The sequence below is a fragment of the Temnothorax longispinosus genome, chromosome 2 (assembly GCF_030848805.1).
Source record: "Temnothorax longispinosus isolate EJ_2023e chromosome 2, Tlon_JGU_v1, whole genome shotgun sequence".
In the NCBI taxonomy this organism is placed as follows: Eukaryota; Metazoa; Arthropoda; class Insecta; order Hymenoptera; family Formicidae; genus Temnothorax; species Temnothorax longispinosus.
This window is the reverse complement of record NC_092359.1, coordinates 21,250,880-21,266,883: the sequence shown is the minus strand read 5'-3', so window position 1 is coordinate 21,266,883 and position 16,004 is coordinate 21,250,880. Positions and strand designations below refer to the sequence as shown.

Sequence of the window (16,004 nt, the reverse complement as noted above, 5' to 3'; positions counted from 1 at the left end):
CCCCCTCCCCCGTTTATAATTCTTATTACAACATATGTGCAGGTAGACGCATCCTTGCATTTGGTCGGTACACGAAACAGAGATTTCATCTCGCGTCTTGAACACTTAACGCATTCCGGCGCGTTTCTGAATTACACGATGAGCGTAATAGACGCGCGGGTACGTCCTGTTTTACAGCGCGGGAGGATTCCCGGCTCGTGAGATGCACGCTATCGCGATAAAACTCGCGTGGGTCATCGCGCTCACTTTATGTTCTCGCGATATGGGGTCGGTCCACTTGGAGGGTAAGAACACAGAAAAATCACGCCGCTACAAGGACTATCTGAAATCTAAGGGACTCCACGTCGTTTCCCTCCGTATTATGGCGAGTCCACGTCGGTCGTTATACATACTGGCGCATTTGTCTTTTCTGAACCAGTTGCACCGACCGGTGTACGACTGTCAGGAAACCTTGAGGGAGATCCATGCGTTTCCGCTGGATAAAACGTTACAAATTGCTGCTTTGGGGTGCCCTGAGGTCGCAAAAGTGATATTAGAAGGGATACGCGACGTATCGCATATCTTATTTCTTGAACGTTTTATCGTCACTTAATTTACGCGTTTTCTATTATACAATGTCTTGAATTTTTATAAGTTGTCTCGATGTTAACGTGCACGCTTTTTTATTTGTTATCCCATTTAAAAATTTATATACGGCGCGAATTTATTTTTATCATAACTATAAGACCACATTTATTTTGTTCCAGTATTTGTTCCAAATAAAGAAGAAGATTGTCTACATGATTATGACTGTTTAGTAGCAGAAGTGTTTCCAAACGTTTTCAACACTGTCGTCGCTCGTATACTCAGAAAAAACTCAATAGTTACATAAATTTACCGCATATGCGATTGAAAAATCTGATCTGATGGCCTGCAGCATTCGTTTCTAGACCGTGTTAACGAAGGCTACTCGCACAGGTCGACTTTACTAATTTTCTGATAAAATAGTCGCTCATATTTTTCATACTAAATATTTATGAGGTAATATACGTAATATCTAACGTAGTTGGATAAATTTTAGTTGCGCGTAGCTGGATCTACAACTGATTGGCGATTCGAATATTCGCGAGCGCGAACGCGCTTATCTAAATTGTAAAAAGGCTCCGGGTTATTTCCATGCTCCGTATAGTTCGGGTCAGACTGCGTTGCACCGCCGCTACGTGGGCGAATATTTATTTTTGCTTGACTAGTTACACCCGCTAACGAACCACCCACACCGTCGGAAATTCTTAAAAGTGTAATATATCCTCCGGGCGAAACGATATTTTACTGCTCTCAGTTACATTACAGGCATCGCCACTTAAAATAATGGGGCGCGAGTACCTTGGCGGTCGCAAAGTATACCTTGTCGTTTACAAGATGTCAAATGTTGTTGTAAATAACACGAAAAGATACCTTGGATTACTGCATTTTTAATTACAATAACTGACTCTTGTAAAAGATAGATATCATTAAATCATATCGTTAAAAATCACACGTTGATGTAAAATGCAATTATAATATCATATTCTGCAGTCAGAATAATGGATAAATAATGTATTTACATATTTTATAACGCACATATTATATTTGCAAAGCATATTTGCAATCGTAATTGTAATTATGATTTATTTATCTCTGCGTAAACAAAATAGCAATATTTATTATCTATAATTTAAGCGAAAACATTTATAATCTCCGAGAAACATTATTTTTCGCCCGAGACTTTGAGTACAAAAACAAACGAACGAGTTATTTACCGCCCGAATGACAAATTGATCGATCAATTACCACGTTTGCACTAAACGTGGTAATTGATCTAAGGCGCTTTTCTTCGCCGTATTTTAGGTCAGTTCGCGTAGCTCCTTTATACGTGACCGCATTTATCTTTGCTACTTGCTGAACTACTTGTGTCGGCAAACGAATTGCACCAGCAGCGTGACAGCCGCGGAAGTGGAACAATAGTTTGGCGCTCCTCCGCCGTTTCGCTTATATACATAACCAGGGATGTTTAGCATCGATTCCGTTGTTAGGCGTACGTTATAACACCGTCGCACGCAGCTGGCAGAGAAATGCTAAAATGCATGCGGCGAATTAGTGACCGGCTGCGTTCCTACGCCACAAACAGCGATTGTTACTACTGCTCCGGACTGCGTCTAAGAAACGTGACATTCACTTTGAAGAGACGGATGGAATGATTCCCTTGTTGAGGACAATGGTCGTTTGTGAATCGATGTCACGTATAAAGAGAAGCGGTGCTGTTGACCACGGAAATAATAATCATGCACGTTGAATTTATTGATTTAAATAATACGATACGATTATCTCATTTTCACAAGTGTGCAATACATAGTTTGAAATTAATTGAATGTATACGATATAACATAATATAAATGCAATGTTGCATAATAAGAAACATAATTTTTATACAAAAATTAATACCTTTAAATTATTCAGAAATTAAAATAGTTGAAATAATGTTGATTAACTCCGTTATTTAATCTTTTTCTTGAAAAATAAATATATTGTATGTGGAAAATATAAAAAAGGTCTCACTCTTTATTAACTTCTCGGTATAACGGTGAGAAGGAGCCTGATTCAAGTCATGCACATTTCTTCTGTCTTTCTAGACTTCCTCGCAGTTGTTACGACGCGACGCAATCATAAGAAATTCATAGGGAAGCTCTCTCGGTATCGTTACGACAAATGTCATGTTTTTATTGATTCTCGAGTTCCATGTACCCGAGCGTTTCCCGTCTGCCGGACAGTTCCTTCGTCTTTACGACGTTTTATTTTCACGTACGCTTCGAAATGCCACGTAGATGATACATTACGGTTGATACGTCACCGTACCGCACCGTAAATACCCAGGCGTACGAGCGCGATTTTACATCCGGGCGTTAATATTTGGTTTTACATGCGGGTTGATACACACCGACGCGGCCTGAGGTGAGAAATGACCGGCCGGAACGAGACAAAAAAGAAATTTCATCTGGAGGCATGCCAGCCCGATAAATTCAAACGCGGACCCGGCGCGGCGACGTTGCATTACAGCGTAGAATCTCCGTCTGACTGTTTCAGCGACAGAAGTCAGCGTGCGCTTATTGCGCTTCAACCTCCGTCGCCGCAATAAGTTTCCACGGTAATACGGCCAAAGCTTAAGTTTAAACACCATGTTAATTGCATTGTTCTGGTACGGAACACAAAACGACAGTCAGTAAATGCCATCCGCTTTCCGCGCCAAACTATTATACTGTGAATCAACGGTCCTCATTTTCAACTCACAATTATTGTCTCGTAATATGCACAGAAGTTTTAGTCATCTATTATTTAACGAGACAGTTATATAATCTGTTGTTCGTATATTAGGAAATCTATATTAAGTGGACATAATGTATATTTTGTATTACATTTAAATGCTTACAATTTAACAAAATGTATAGAAGATAACAGCAGTAAGATTTCAATTATAAGTGAGGTCTAGTTTTTGTAAGCTGTCCAATTGTTCACTTATGGAATGCATCGTGTGTGCGCCACTCACATTCTTTCCATTCCATGTGTCGCGATTATTCGAGAATAGCGAGTCGAGCGGAAAGCCGTCGATATGTCAAATCGACTCGATGCCGCTCGCCTTTTTTCACCTTTGCTGATCTAGAGACACCAAGTCGATGCCTTGCTAGCAAACTCAATCAAGAGATTCCATTTGCATTTCTGCGCCGACGTGCAGAATACTACAGAAGACTATATTTTCTCCCCGAGAGCGACGGTTCTTTTTCTTATCTGACGTGATGTTTTCGCTGTACAGCTCTGTCCGCTCTTCATTTTGTTCGCTGTGAAATTTTTGCGGGATGGAGCAGGAATCCAATCGCAGAAACGAACAGTCGCTCTAAATGTAATTCAACTTATCTGGATGTACGATTTCAGGCGCTATGAATGCGTTGGAAATCTAGAATACGATCTATCGAGTGAAAACGGTATTTCCCCGAGAAATAAATCGGCTTGCAAGCAGATATTATTACCATAAGGTGTGCGTTATTACGCGTCGAATTCGTAACTTTATAAAAGAAAAGTAGTGCAATTGTGTGTGAGACATAAACAAACTGAAGTACGTTATTGGACTGTGAGAATTTTCATATCTCACTGTGTCGAGCAGATTGCACTGAAATAATCTGAAAAATGCAGAACGTCTCTGCTACAAATATTCTTAAATTATTTAGCGCTACAAAGATTAGATTGAGTATTTTAAACAATAAGTCTATACTTTGAATTCTACATTTTTCTAGATCTTTTATATTTTAAATAATTATAAATCATATAATTATAAATTACATATATTAAATAGCGTATTAATCACTTTCTTAGTACTTATAAATATTGCGTATTATTCGTAATTATATGATCAAACTGAAACCTCCCCCTGATAAATTGGAATTGAAAACTGATGAGAGTGATGAGACTTAACGTGTGGCGAACCATCATCGTTAACTGTCAATATCACGTCGCGATCGATGAATTACTTTGCATCCACCAAACATCCGGCGCGCGAGTAGTAAATGGCGGATTACGTCGCGGTATTTCCTAGCAGTTACACATACAGACACATGATACCAGCACGCGCGCGCGCGCGCGCGCCAAGTCTGAATATAATCACTACCCATAAATCATTCGATTCCCAGATCCCCGGCGGGAACACGGAGCGAACAGCTCCGGTTCGCGAGAAAATCGAAGCTCGTACCGATCCTCCCCATAGACTCGTCTCACCTTGTCGCGGCTCGATTCTCTCCCTTATCTCCGCCGGAGACATTTCTACGACATTAAGCAGGCGTATCGACACGACGACGCGGCGCGCGACGCGGCGCGGCGCCGCGCCGCGTGTGAGATACGACCGGATATCCGGCCGATCCCGCGGCTGTATCCCCTGTGTTCCTCGCCCTGGTGGATTCCACGCAGAGGCTCTCGTTCGGGGCGGTTGTCTGCAAACTTTGATTACATCTGCCAGCAGCCTATCCTCCCTCCCGTCGCGTCTCTGTCCTGTTCTCATCCCGCCACAACTCAAATATAGACACGCGCTACCAACACCTTATTCTTGGACGTTGTCTACCAAGCCCGTCACACTCTGACTGCCCCCTTCTGTTCCTTCAGATTCTCACCACCGTCCCCCATCAGATTTACTACCGTCAAGTACCCTCCCTCCCATCTCGCGTCCCTTCTGCTCTCGCCTTCATGAAAACCCATGGAAACGTATTTAGCAGATGTCCCGGTTGGCGACGCGAGATGTAATTTCGTTAGCCGCTACGTGAGCCGCCTGGCAAAAGTGCAAGATGAAAATTGCGCCTCCCAAGATGTTATTGGACTTCCGACGGGCGTCATTGTAGCGATCGAATCGAATTACGAGATTTATACGGTTTAAATCGCGAAAACGCGCGGATAGCTATCATCGATAGCAGCGATTGATCTGTCAGGATTATCTAATTTGTTTTTTAAATAATTATACGTTGCATCTTCGTATCAATCTGTACGACGGGCGTTACTGTCGCCACTATTTACGAATTTGAGACAATAGTTTATATTCTTCATTTAATAAAATCGTTCGGAATTTATTTTATTGATTACATTTAATTTACCGCAAGTCGCTTAATGATCTGTGTATCGTAATATATTGCCCCGTGTGCATTTCCATTCAACAACTCAGAACTGTATCAATTTTTTTAAGTATCGATGCATTCTAAATGAATTTCCGATGCTCGGATTTAAAGGTTTTTTTTATTAATTACTGTTAAGCTCTAATTACGTAGACACACTAATTTTAAATGACTATCGCTGTATGGACAAAGCGATAGACGCTTGTTTTACTTTATCTCAAGAAAGTTGAGTAAATTATCCTCGACCTTAGGTGACACCTGGTAAATATTCTTGTCGATAGAACAACACAGATATTTACAGAATAAATACGATGAACACCAGCATATTGCGAAATTTTGTCTCGTTGTAACGACGAATTGCAAACTGTCGCTTCGGGCAACCGATCCGCGAGCCTTTGCACCGTTCAAACACTCCTCCATTCAGTTCGCTGGGCAAAGGTTCCCCATACAAGACGATTACCCGAACGATTACCGTTATTACTTTCCGAGAAGACGCCGCGCTATTTTAATTGAGCGTAACACCACATAAGATGACGGGGTCCCCGCGAAAGGCCACATTAACGTTCCTAGAAGCGCAAATCCGTCGTGCAAACGGCACACGCCAAGTTTCTGTCTCATTCTACGAGTTGGCGGGTAGTTCGCGAACCGCGATATTTCGTTATGGAGGATGTCGTCGACGACTTTGAATGATTGCAGTAATAACGAGGAAAAGGCAGCGCGGTTTAAACTTGCGTTCGCATTCGATCACTAGATAATGAAATGAAGATAATAAAATGATCTTGCGTTATTTGCGTTATTACAAGAAATATCTTACAAAGGTTTTAACAAAAAAGACAATATAAGAGATTCTTTTATAAATCCAAAACAAAGATTTTATAATGCATGGCACGTTATAGATAAGAAAAGCAATTTTAACCATCTATACTCTTTATATGATATAAAAGCGGAAGCTAAATTATTACAATGCTATTCTAGCGATGACATTGTTTGTTCGTCATAATGGCGTTCATCGCTCTCGTTCCACAAAAGAACCATGGGAAGTAGTGACAACGATAACAGGAAAAGTGACATCGTTCGTTAGGTAGCTCCTAAAGCTCTCGTTAGACGCTGGGTAGCCGTCACCGTTTTATCCCGTCGAGAATTAATCGAATCGGCGATAAAGTGGATTATGCGTCGAGGTTCGATGGGCCTCGATTCCATAATGCGATTGGCCATACTCCTCCTGCGGGAGGTATTTTCAGCTTCCTTCAAGTATAATGATTCGTAATTAGATATTACCTGCAACGTATTAAGGAGGGCGCTTAATATCTTAATAGAGTTAGCGGGAAGTATTCATAGTCATTACCGTGGGGTAGTATAATTAACTAGCTTGCAACTGACTCAGCAGGAGAGATTTTTTTCTAATTTTATCACACTTATTTCTCTTAAAATATATCTGCGAGAATTTCTCAAATTATAATTGCTACCGTACCATTTGACAAATATTTATTTACGAGTATATTTATACATATATATTCGCGACATTCTATATAAATAATAAAAATTAAATTAATTCTGCAATAGAGAAATGTTTATTAAAACAAATAAAATAGAATAATGTCATGAAATTCAAACAAGACAAAAAAATCGTGTAATCTGAGAATGGAATAACACAATTCTGTAACATTGCGTTTGTCTATTTAAAAGAGATCTACTGATGAAAAGCAACTCGAAAAAAATCACATTTTATCGAGTATTCATACAAGCATTAAATTCCACATACAAGACGTGGAGATTCCGGAAATATAAGTCCGTCATTTTGTCGTCGGTGGAGAATTACACGTCAGTAGACGAAAACGAGGGAATAATTTACGCCGGTCGTCGGGCCAGAAAGGAGAAATCCGCGCTGAGAGGAGAAAGCGCTCTCGTAGGCTGACTTTGTTACTCGCTCTTACCCCGAGCTTTTTGTCAGGTAAAAAGTTTCCACGGGAAAAGGAACCAATTTAATAAGGCCTTAATAACTTCCCCGAGGGAGGCAGACGCTTGGCGTACGGCTGTGTTTGACGGCTACTTCACGGTCTTCTCCTTTTTCGACATGAAGAGTAAATTCACGCTTTCTCGCAACGGAGTGGTATAACCCTTTATTGGCAGAACGGCGATACCGCGTGCTCGTCACTCTCACTCCTCGCGTAGTACGATTGTTCAGCTTTCATTCCGCGTTAAGAGTGGATCGAGTGGATACAGAACTGAGTTTGCTGAGAATGCTGAGTCGATTAGAGCTGTATGTTAATGAATCTTGTGGCGTGAAAATTACATTATATCGGGAATAAAACTTTTAAACTTCTTTTGCTTATCTGCACGATAAACGGATATAATTACACATGAAGCAGCGTGTATATTCCATTTGTCGGATTATTAATTACTGAATTTAGCGATGAATGTGTGTAATAGAGTTACAAAATTATTTTTTACTTGTTAAGGATCGAAATACTAACATCGACTTTGTTCTTCTTGTTGCAGAGATCTTCAAGGAAATAATGTATCGGTGATATTCAAGACAGATTTTGAAGACATGGCAACACTTCACGTTTTGTAAGTGTATTCTTAATTCTCATAGTTCTCTTAGTAGTAATCGTCAAATAGATAACGAATACATATTATTGATCAGGTTGCATTAATTTTTATAGTTCTTCTTATGGCTGCATTTAAATCAAGAAAAATTATGTCTGAAATATAATTAAGAGTTTCGAGATTATATCAATTAATGTAATAGTCACAAACGTACAAATTTTAATGCATATTATTTTCATATTGATATATGTATAAAATTGTACGTGTTGATTACCATAACATTTTCTTTCTTATTGGTTCTACATATCTATATTGGAATACTTTGAATTTGCAGGTTGCTTTCAAACAATCAAATACATACCATCGAAAGAGGGGCTTTCCAAGATTTGGTGGCAGTGGAAAAGCTACGGCTAAACAACAATCAAATACGTCACTTGCCCGATCTTCTCTTCAGTAATATGATGAACTTAAAACGCCTGTGAGTACGATTGAACGTATTATCATGCGAATTGTTATTACGGCATTACAGATCGATCAAGACTGCGCAATTCTGAATAGATTTGTCGACAATCGGACTTCATTTACGCAATAGATAATTACGGATAAATATCTTCCGACATTCATGATCGGTTAACGTTACATATTAGCGTCTTGCTAACAGGTTTGACGGGGCATTATTACAGCAATATTGCGAATTTGAAATATTTCATCGCCGCCGCAAGATATCGACGAGCGTAAGAACAGAATTCATTAAGAGCCGCGAGCGTATTATGCCACGGAATTTATGCGATCTGTCAGCGGTATACGGTACATAACGCGTGCGGGTATAAATGGCGCAGCGGCATTGCGAGATACGAGCGATGTTGCAACGATGTCTACAACATCATGAAAGTTTGCAATATCGTAGCAACATCCGCGCTGGTATTTCGCGCGCGAGGGGATCGCAGGTTTCTCGGTAAGCGAAATCTCGGGAGAATAATTACACGTGAGATCAGTCCGAATGTCAGATTCCAGACACGCATAACACGCACGTGTATTGCGAATTGCGACCTCAACATTCGTCTCTGCCTCTTTCTCTCTCTATCTCTCTTCCTCATCATTGTATCAAGCGCGACGACAGCGGGAGGGGGTGGGGGAGTTTATATTGTATAAACTTTTCAGACGACGGCCTACATATCTACCGTATGTACGTATGTACTGTAAGAGGGGCAAGGGAAAGCCGAGGGTTTGTGTAACCTGCCACGCGAGACTTCTCGATCGAATGTACGCGCCGCTGCATACGCGACTTTTCACCCCGGGCTTTAGCTTCTTAAAGGCGATCGTTCCATATGCAACGCCGACGCTTGCATTTGCCTCAGCACGCGACTCACCAAAGTATTTCCTATCTTACGTAACCGACTGCTTGAGTACGAACACGCTTATCGCTTGCCGACTGTCTTATTAGCGAGACCTGATTCAGTAACGGTAGAGGCGAAATGAAAAGGGGAATGTACGATTTTAGACATTTGCCAGGTGCAAAGATCGATGAAGTCATTACTTAGAAATGATAACATCGGTGGTGCTGCGCGTTATACATGAATCTTTAATAAAGCGTGGCAAGTCAAAACCAGTCGCGTGCATCAATATTCTCGAATACTAAAGCACTAAAGGTAAATTCTGCATTATTGGATTCTCTAATGAACACCAAGAAATAATTGCCAATCAACCGCTGAAAGAAGTTACTGCCATTTGTGATTCGATCACTGACCGGTTTTACTTGCCACAATTTATTAAAGATATTTCCGAGTACAGAATACTCGTGGCCACGGCTGCACGATCTCAGGGAGCGATAGTATCGAAAGAACACGTAGCCGTCGCGAGCTGTGTTCCGTATACACAAATTATGCTCATCCATAAGCTATCCGTCGAGAGCGAACCGACCTCTTCTCAGCGACATGACTGGTTTTCTCCGTATCCGACATACGGTTCGCCTCTCGCTAACGAGAAGAGCCACCTTGATGTCATAAGAAATTCCGATCCCGTGATTACGCTCGTCCCGGCTCGTCCGTCCGTTCGCTCGTTGCTTTTCCTTCGAACGCGCGCCGTAACATTCTTCTCGATCCGGAATCTCAATCAAACGCGGCACGACGCGCTACCACGGTTGCAGAGAAAAACAAAATAGAGACAGGCCGGCCTGACGAGCGGCGATATCGTGCCTTTATCGCGATCGAGTGGGCACGAACCGTTTCCGTTCGGAGGTTCCTGGTGTTCCCGGCAGCTGCCAGCCGCGCGGTCAAAAAGTGCGCGAGCCTCCTCCTCGCCTCGTGGATGACATGGTGGCGGGATCCAGAGAGAAAGAGAGAAAGAGAGAGGAAGGGAGGGAGAGAGAGAGAGCGGAGGCAGAAAAAGAGAGACAAGAGGAGCGGCAAAGAGCAAAAAAGGAAAGGGGAGAAAAAAGGAGAAAGCAGAGAAGGAGGAGGAGATCGTCCATCTATCATCCTGCAAAGTGGGCAAGATGGACGGGACTCGAAACTTCCCGTCTCGAGGCTCCGCTTCGCTCGGGCACAACCTACAGTTTCTGACGATAAGGCTGGATCAGCCACCTTACAAAGGGACGTATTATGTTGCGACCTTACGGTGAGATTCTCACGGGCGGGTTTGGATGCGCGATAATCCTTCATCCAACGCGGATAAACCAGCGTTAAAATCGCGAAGTGGAAGATGCTAATTCACGCGCTGTGCCGGCCGCTATTCCGAAACTCTCGGAAACTCGCAATTCCAACGGCAGCTTATTCTACAGTTCTCTTCGAAGATGTTTCTCTTCAATTTATATATATTAAATCAGACCTCGCTCTTAGTACAAAACTCGCTATCTTCTCTTTTTGCAAGTATGCCAGATGTCGGATTTTGTTCTTTGTTCAAACGATCTAACTGAAGAACAAACTGATATTATATCTCTAAATTATTTTAGTACGTTTCTTTTCTGTACATATCTTCCTAGTAATATACAACTAAATCCCCGAACAAGCATGATTCAGAAAGTTACCGCCAATACAGGCTCGTGGGCCTGATAATTGAGCGATAAGTGAACGAGCGATTAATCAGGCTCTCCTTAACGCACACCCAAAAGCTACGTGGACTTAATTATGTGCTCGTCTCGTAAATTCGACGCGGGAACGTCGAGCCAGGGCCAGGGGGGGTGTGGGCAAGTCGCGGTGAACGTAACGTATAATTAACTCATCGCGCAAACGCAGAAAGGTACGGTATTCCATGCGGTAAGAGGATGAAACCTACGTGGTAATAAATGGTTTGACACAATGGAAAGGGGCGCGGACACTCCGTTGATTAGTATCACTCCGCCGTGCGGCCGTATTGCGGCGCTTGTAACGCGATACATAGGAGACAGCAAGCTGATATTTTACGACGCTCGCAGCATTTGTCCCCTGTACGCTTAAGCTGATAATAACCAGGACAAACGTCCGCCGAGAACCGAACCCGCGCGCGCGGTCGCGCGAATGATTTAGAGCGATAAAATTCGAGAACCACGGTGGAGACCACGGTGATTTTCGGACGTCGACAAATTATAGGCCCTTCATACAAGGAGCTGCGCGCACAATCTCTGTTTATCGCTCAAGAGAGCGGCTGTAATGCCTGTAATAATTATCGTGCAGTTGTTATCGTGTATCCCGACGATCGTAATACACTGTATTATACACGGCCCTTGCAATAAATCCCTCTCATCCCCGACGTTATGGCCTTACGTCACATGCGACCCGGATGTAAAATCGCGTTAATAATATTGTGTAACATTTTCGTACATTCATCGAATGTGGCTATAACTACCGCTCTTGACACGCTGTTTCACATCTTTATTTTTTAGTCCAGAAAATTAATTTTTAACAAATTTTACAGACGCTAGAAGTCGTTACACGAGAGAATGTCTACTCGAGAGCACACGCCAAGTTTTCAGACAGCCACAGTTTTCCAACTCATGTCGCAAATATGCTAAGCGGAAAATGCCAGGAATCCCAGCGTAGGGCGTCGTTGTGGAAGCTATTAAAACCAGTTTACCGCATACGCAGGAACGTTGTTACGAATGTTCCTGCGTAACATCCTAAAGTTGCGTCCGAAGAATGCGCGGTCGTCCACTGAGAGATTGCGATCCTCGATGTCGCGACGTCGACCTCTCTCCCTGAAGTTTCGCAATCCCTTGCGGCAGCGCGATCGTGTCATCGGCTGCGAGACGAAAAAGATCGCAAGGCGCGAGGGTTTCTGATAAACAAAGGTGGACGATACGTGCGAAACGTCCGATCTCGTTTCGTCCCGTTCTTATCGCGGTAACACAGTTTGCGGCGCCGGCAACATTCGGAATTGGATGGACCGTTCGCGAGAGGCGAGGACCGGCGAGTCCTTTTGTTAGTTTCGCGCTGGCCCGGCCACGTCGAAATTCGGTAATTGCTTTCTGAATTGGCTCGAGTGAGTTGAGAGGTTTCCCAGGTCCCCCCCCCCCCCGACTTACATACCTCGAAAAGCACATAAAGCAAGAGCTCGATATGCTTGTTTTCCCTGTTGATTATTATCGCAGCTTATTACCGTCGTCTATTCTTTGAGCTTGCCTAGCTTGTCGACTCTGACGACGGTCATGCATCGTGAATCTATTTAGAGTGTCTCATCTTTGTAAATTTCAAACGTGCGGTGTTAAACGTTTTGTTTACTTCATAATTTTACATAGTTTTGTTTGTTATCCGACTGATTCTGTATTGTATTATTTCCGTGAACGCGAATTAATTTGCGATTTAATTATATGTATTTTTGTACGCGTGTTTCTATTTATCTTACTTTTATCTGATTATACACACTAGCGATTCGTTGATTTTCGTAATCAATCGGTTGAGATAATGAGCGATGTTTCGAAACAGACTTTAGCATGTTCCTTTTGTAGAATGATGTGTGGGCACTTGGAAATTCGGAGATTGCTTTTTGCGATTGGATCGGGCGCAGTGAGAATTTAATATCCCAAATTTCTGTATGTGAGGGTACTCAATTCCAGCTTATGCATTCTCATATTTCTCGCATGCATCTCTTGTTGCACATCCTACCAATTTATTAAATTATATATAGGATAGAATACATCTATAATTCATTAGCAGATATGCACGTCTCTCTTGAAATAATTTTGAAGAATACTTTTGCCGACAAGTAACAAATAGGAATAGTCAAGTACAAAGTTTCCGATGATCAATAAATGGATAGTTATAAAACCGTTTTTAATTCGTTGCATAGTTCCGCGAAAGTACTCTAGAGAGATAAACTTTTATTGCGCGACGTGTGACAAACGTTTATTCGATCGCACGATCAAACTTCTACGGGGACAATAATATTTCGCGCCGACCAACTCGAACGCGAATGACCGCGAGTTCCCTTTGTGCGTTCGGTGCAAACGTGGCCGCGCGTCGAAATTCGGTAATTACTTTCTGAATTGGCTCGAGCGAACTGGGAGTTCAATCTCCCAGTCTCGCACTCTCACCTTACGTCCCTCGTCGTCTTTCTCTCTTTCTCCCCCGCTCCCTCCGTCTCATTCCCCGTTTCGCGTTTTTTGTTGTTCTTCTTTCGCCCACCACAACCCTCCTCGCGTTCCCTCGCGAACATAATTACAGATTGCGAGTTCCAAGCCAATGGATAGTCAATGGCGAGCCGTACTCCGAGACCCCAACCTATCATCACAAGCCTCTGGTTAACTCAGACCTCGAGAAGAGGTTTCGAGGTTCCACGATATCCGCACACTTTTCGAGGGGCTCCAACCGCACCATTTGTCTAACCCTCGATCGTTCGAAGATGTCTTTCCATATCAATGGAAGACGATTCAATTATTTGCTAACCCTTATTCTTTTATTTGCGTTCTTTTATTAGCGTGTTTAATTATATAGTGAATACTTCCGCACGCGCGAACAGGATAAAATAAATGTTATTATTATTTTGATATATGTATATGATAAAATGTCACTTATAACATAATTTTTAAATACAATATATGATTAGGTGTACATAAATAAATGTTAAATTTTTAATATCTATCTTGCGGGGAAAAAAGGACGACCAATATCACGTACACATCCGTACAGTAAATATCTTTTTAGAAATAGTTTGCGAGTCGATTTTGGAGTAGCTCGGGGTCTCAGAGCATGCTCCGAGCAAGCTCCGAGCTTTAAGACTCCGACTATGGAATATGTTAAGATAATTCGTAAGCAGCCGGCTGTCGCGTGAGACCGTGGAAATGGTCACTCGTTACGTGGGTAACGATCCCGACCGCGATGAGAAGTACTTGCGAAGTCTATAGCCACTCACGTGATGGTCTGGTGCACGTGTAACCGGTCACACGCACGAGCGGCAACTTTCTGGACTGAAGGATAATCGCGCACGCCGAGGAGGCACTTGCCGCGGCATTTGACGCTCTTGAATAATTGATCGAAAATGTAGGACGAACTCGCGACTACAGCCACCACAATAAAGTGGAACGAGCGGGTGTTGCACCGATGATGGTGAACGTGGTCGTCCGCCTTCAAGAACATAAATGCTGAGAGGTCAATGAACAGTCGCGAGTTAACGCGATTCTGCCGAACATGATGGGCTCTGATAGTTTTCGAATACACGCCTGCAATAATTACATGTGTGGAAAATTGGGACAAAACACTGATTTCGAATACGAATGGAAAACTTAACTTGATTTGTTACAAATTAATTCACAAACAGAAATTGAATATATCTCATAAATATCACATTGTTAATTAATGATATATTTTTTTATAAAAAATATTTTTTAATTATAAAATATGTGTTATTCAATATAAGTTAATCTTTCTTTCAAAATATAAATTTGGAAATTGAAGAGAAAAAGCAGAAAAAAGTTTTTATATCTTTTTAATAATATTTAAAAAAATGGCATGTAGTAGAATTATATTTTTAATAGATTGTTTATGTTTGATTATTCTTCTTTAATTATATTAGATATAATATGATTTTATAATACTATGAGTTATATTAATTTTAAAATAATAGTTACGAGACAAAACAAATACGTTACGTTAAAAACAAATAGTTTAAACCACAATTTTGAAAAAATTGTATTCTGTTTCACAGAGATCTTAGCCACAATCAGATCGCCACCATAGGACCGAAGACTCTCAGAGGAGTGTCCGCTCTCAGACATTTGTAAGTATCTTATCGGATGTGCTTGCCACAAAGACAGATTGTTCCGTAATAATCTCTCTCGAGGCCATTTAGTCATAGTCTAGTAGCCCATTGTAAACTATGCTCAAGATGTTTTACATATGACAACTCTACTCGCATTACAGATAAAGCTGTGATAAAATTTCAGATAAAACTTACGATTGAGTTTGTCTTTTAAATCTACTGTAACATATAATTGTTCTTTGCTGTAAATCTTTTTCTACATCATCTATCAGTTTAAGTAGTAAAATGTCATATGGTCAGACAACTCTAATATTTAAAACATAGCTTAGAAATTTTTTTGAAATATATGATTCGTATCTCTTGCATAATCATCTCATATAAATACATAAGACGCTTATGAAAATTAAATTTATTTGGAAATTATAAAATTTTACTTTCTCTTCGTAGATTACTTGACAACAATGTGCTGACCTGCGTGGACGAGGCTTCGATACGAGAACTGAAAGACTTGGAAATATTGTAAGTATACACGAATTCGTTAAAATTATTTAGATTATGTGTTTCACATGAAAATTATTTCATGTCCGAGCGAATATAACATGTCAAATCAATTATTTATTTTAG

General features: G+C 41.4%; 1 protein-coding gene and 1 long non-coding RNA gene across 5 annotated transcripts in view; one reads left to right on the top strand and one right to left on the bottom strand.

Moving 5' to 3' along the window:
• Positions 1-16,004, bottom strand: part of LOC139808007 (uncharacterized) — a 324,746-nt gene that overhangs the window by 262,502 nt on the left and 46,240 nt on the right. The gene's annotated exons all lie outside the window — the stretch shown is intronic.
• The window catches only part of Sli (slit guidance ligand), a 311,298-nt gene that overhangs the window by 271,482 nt on the left and 23,812 nt on the right, over positions 1-16,004 (top strand). For both annotated transcript variants that reach the window (XM_071769583.1, XM_071769582.1), the window contains exons 2-5: positions 8,160-8,231; positions 8,545-8,688; positions 15,327-15,398; positions 15,828-15,899. In XM_071769583.1, coding sequence (XP_071625684.1) covers positions 8,160-8,231; positions 8,545-8,688; positions 15,327-15,398; positions 15,828-15,899 — 360 coding nt within the window. The remainder of the gene's footprint in view (positions 1-8,159; positions 8,232-8,544; positions 8,689-15,326; positions 15,399-15,827; positions 15,900-16,004) is intronic.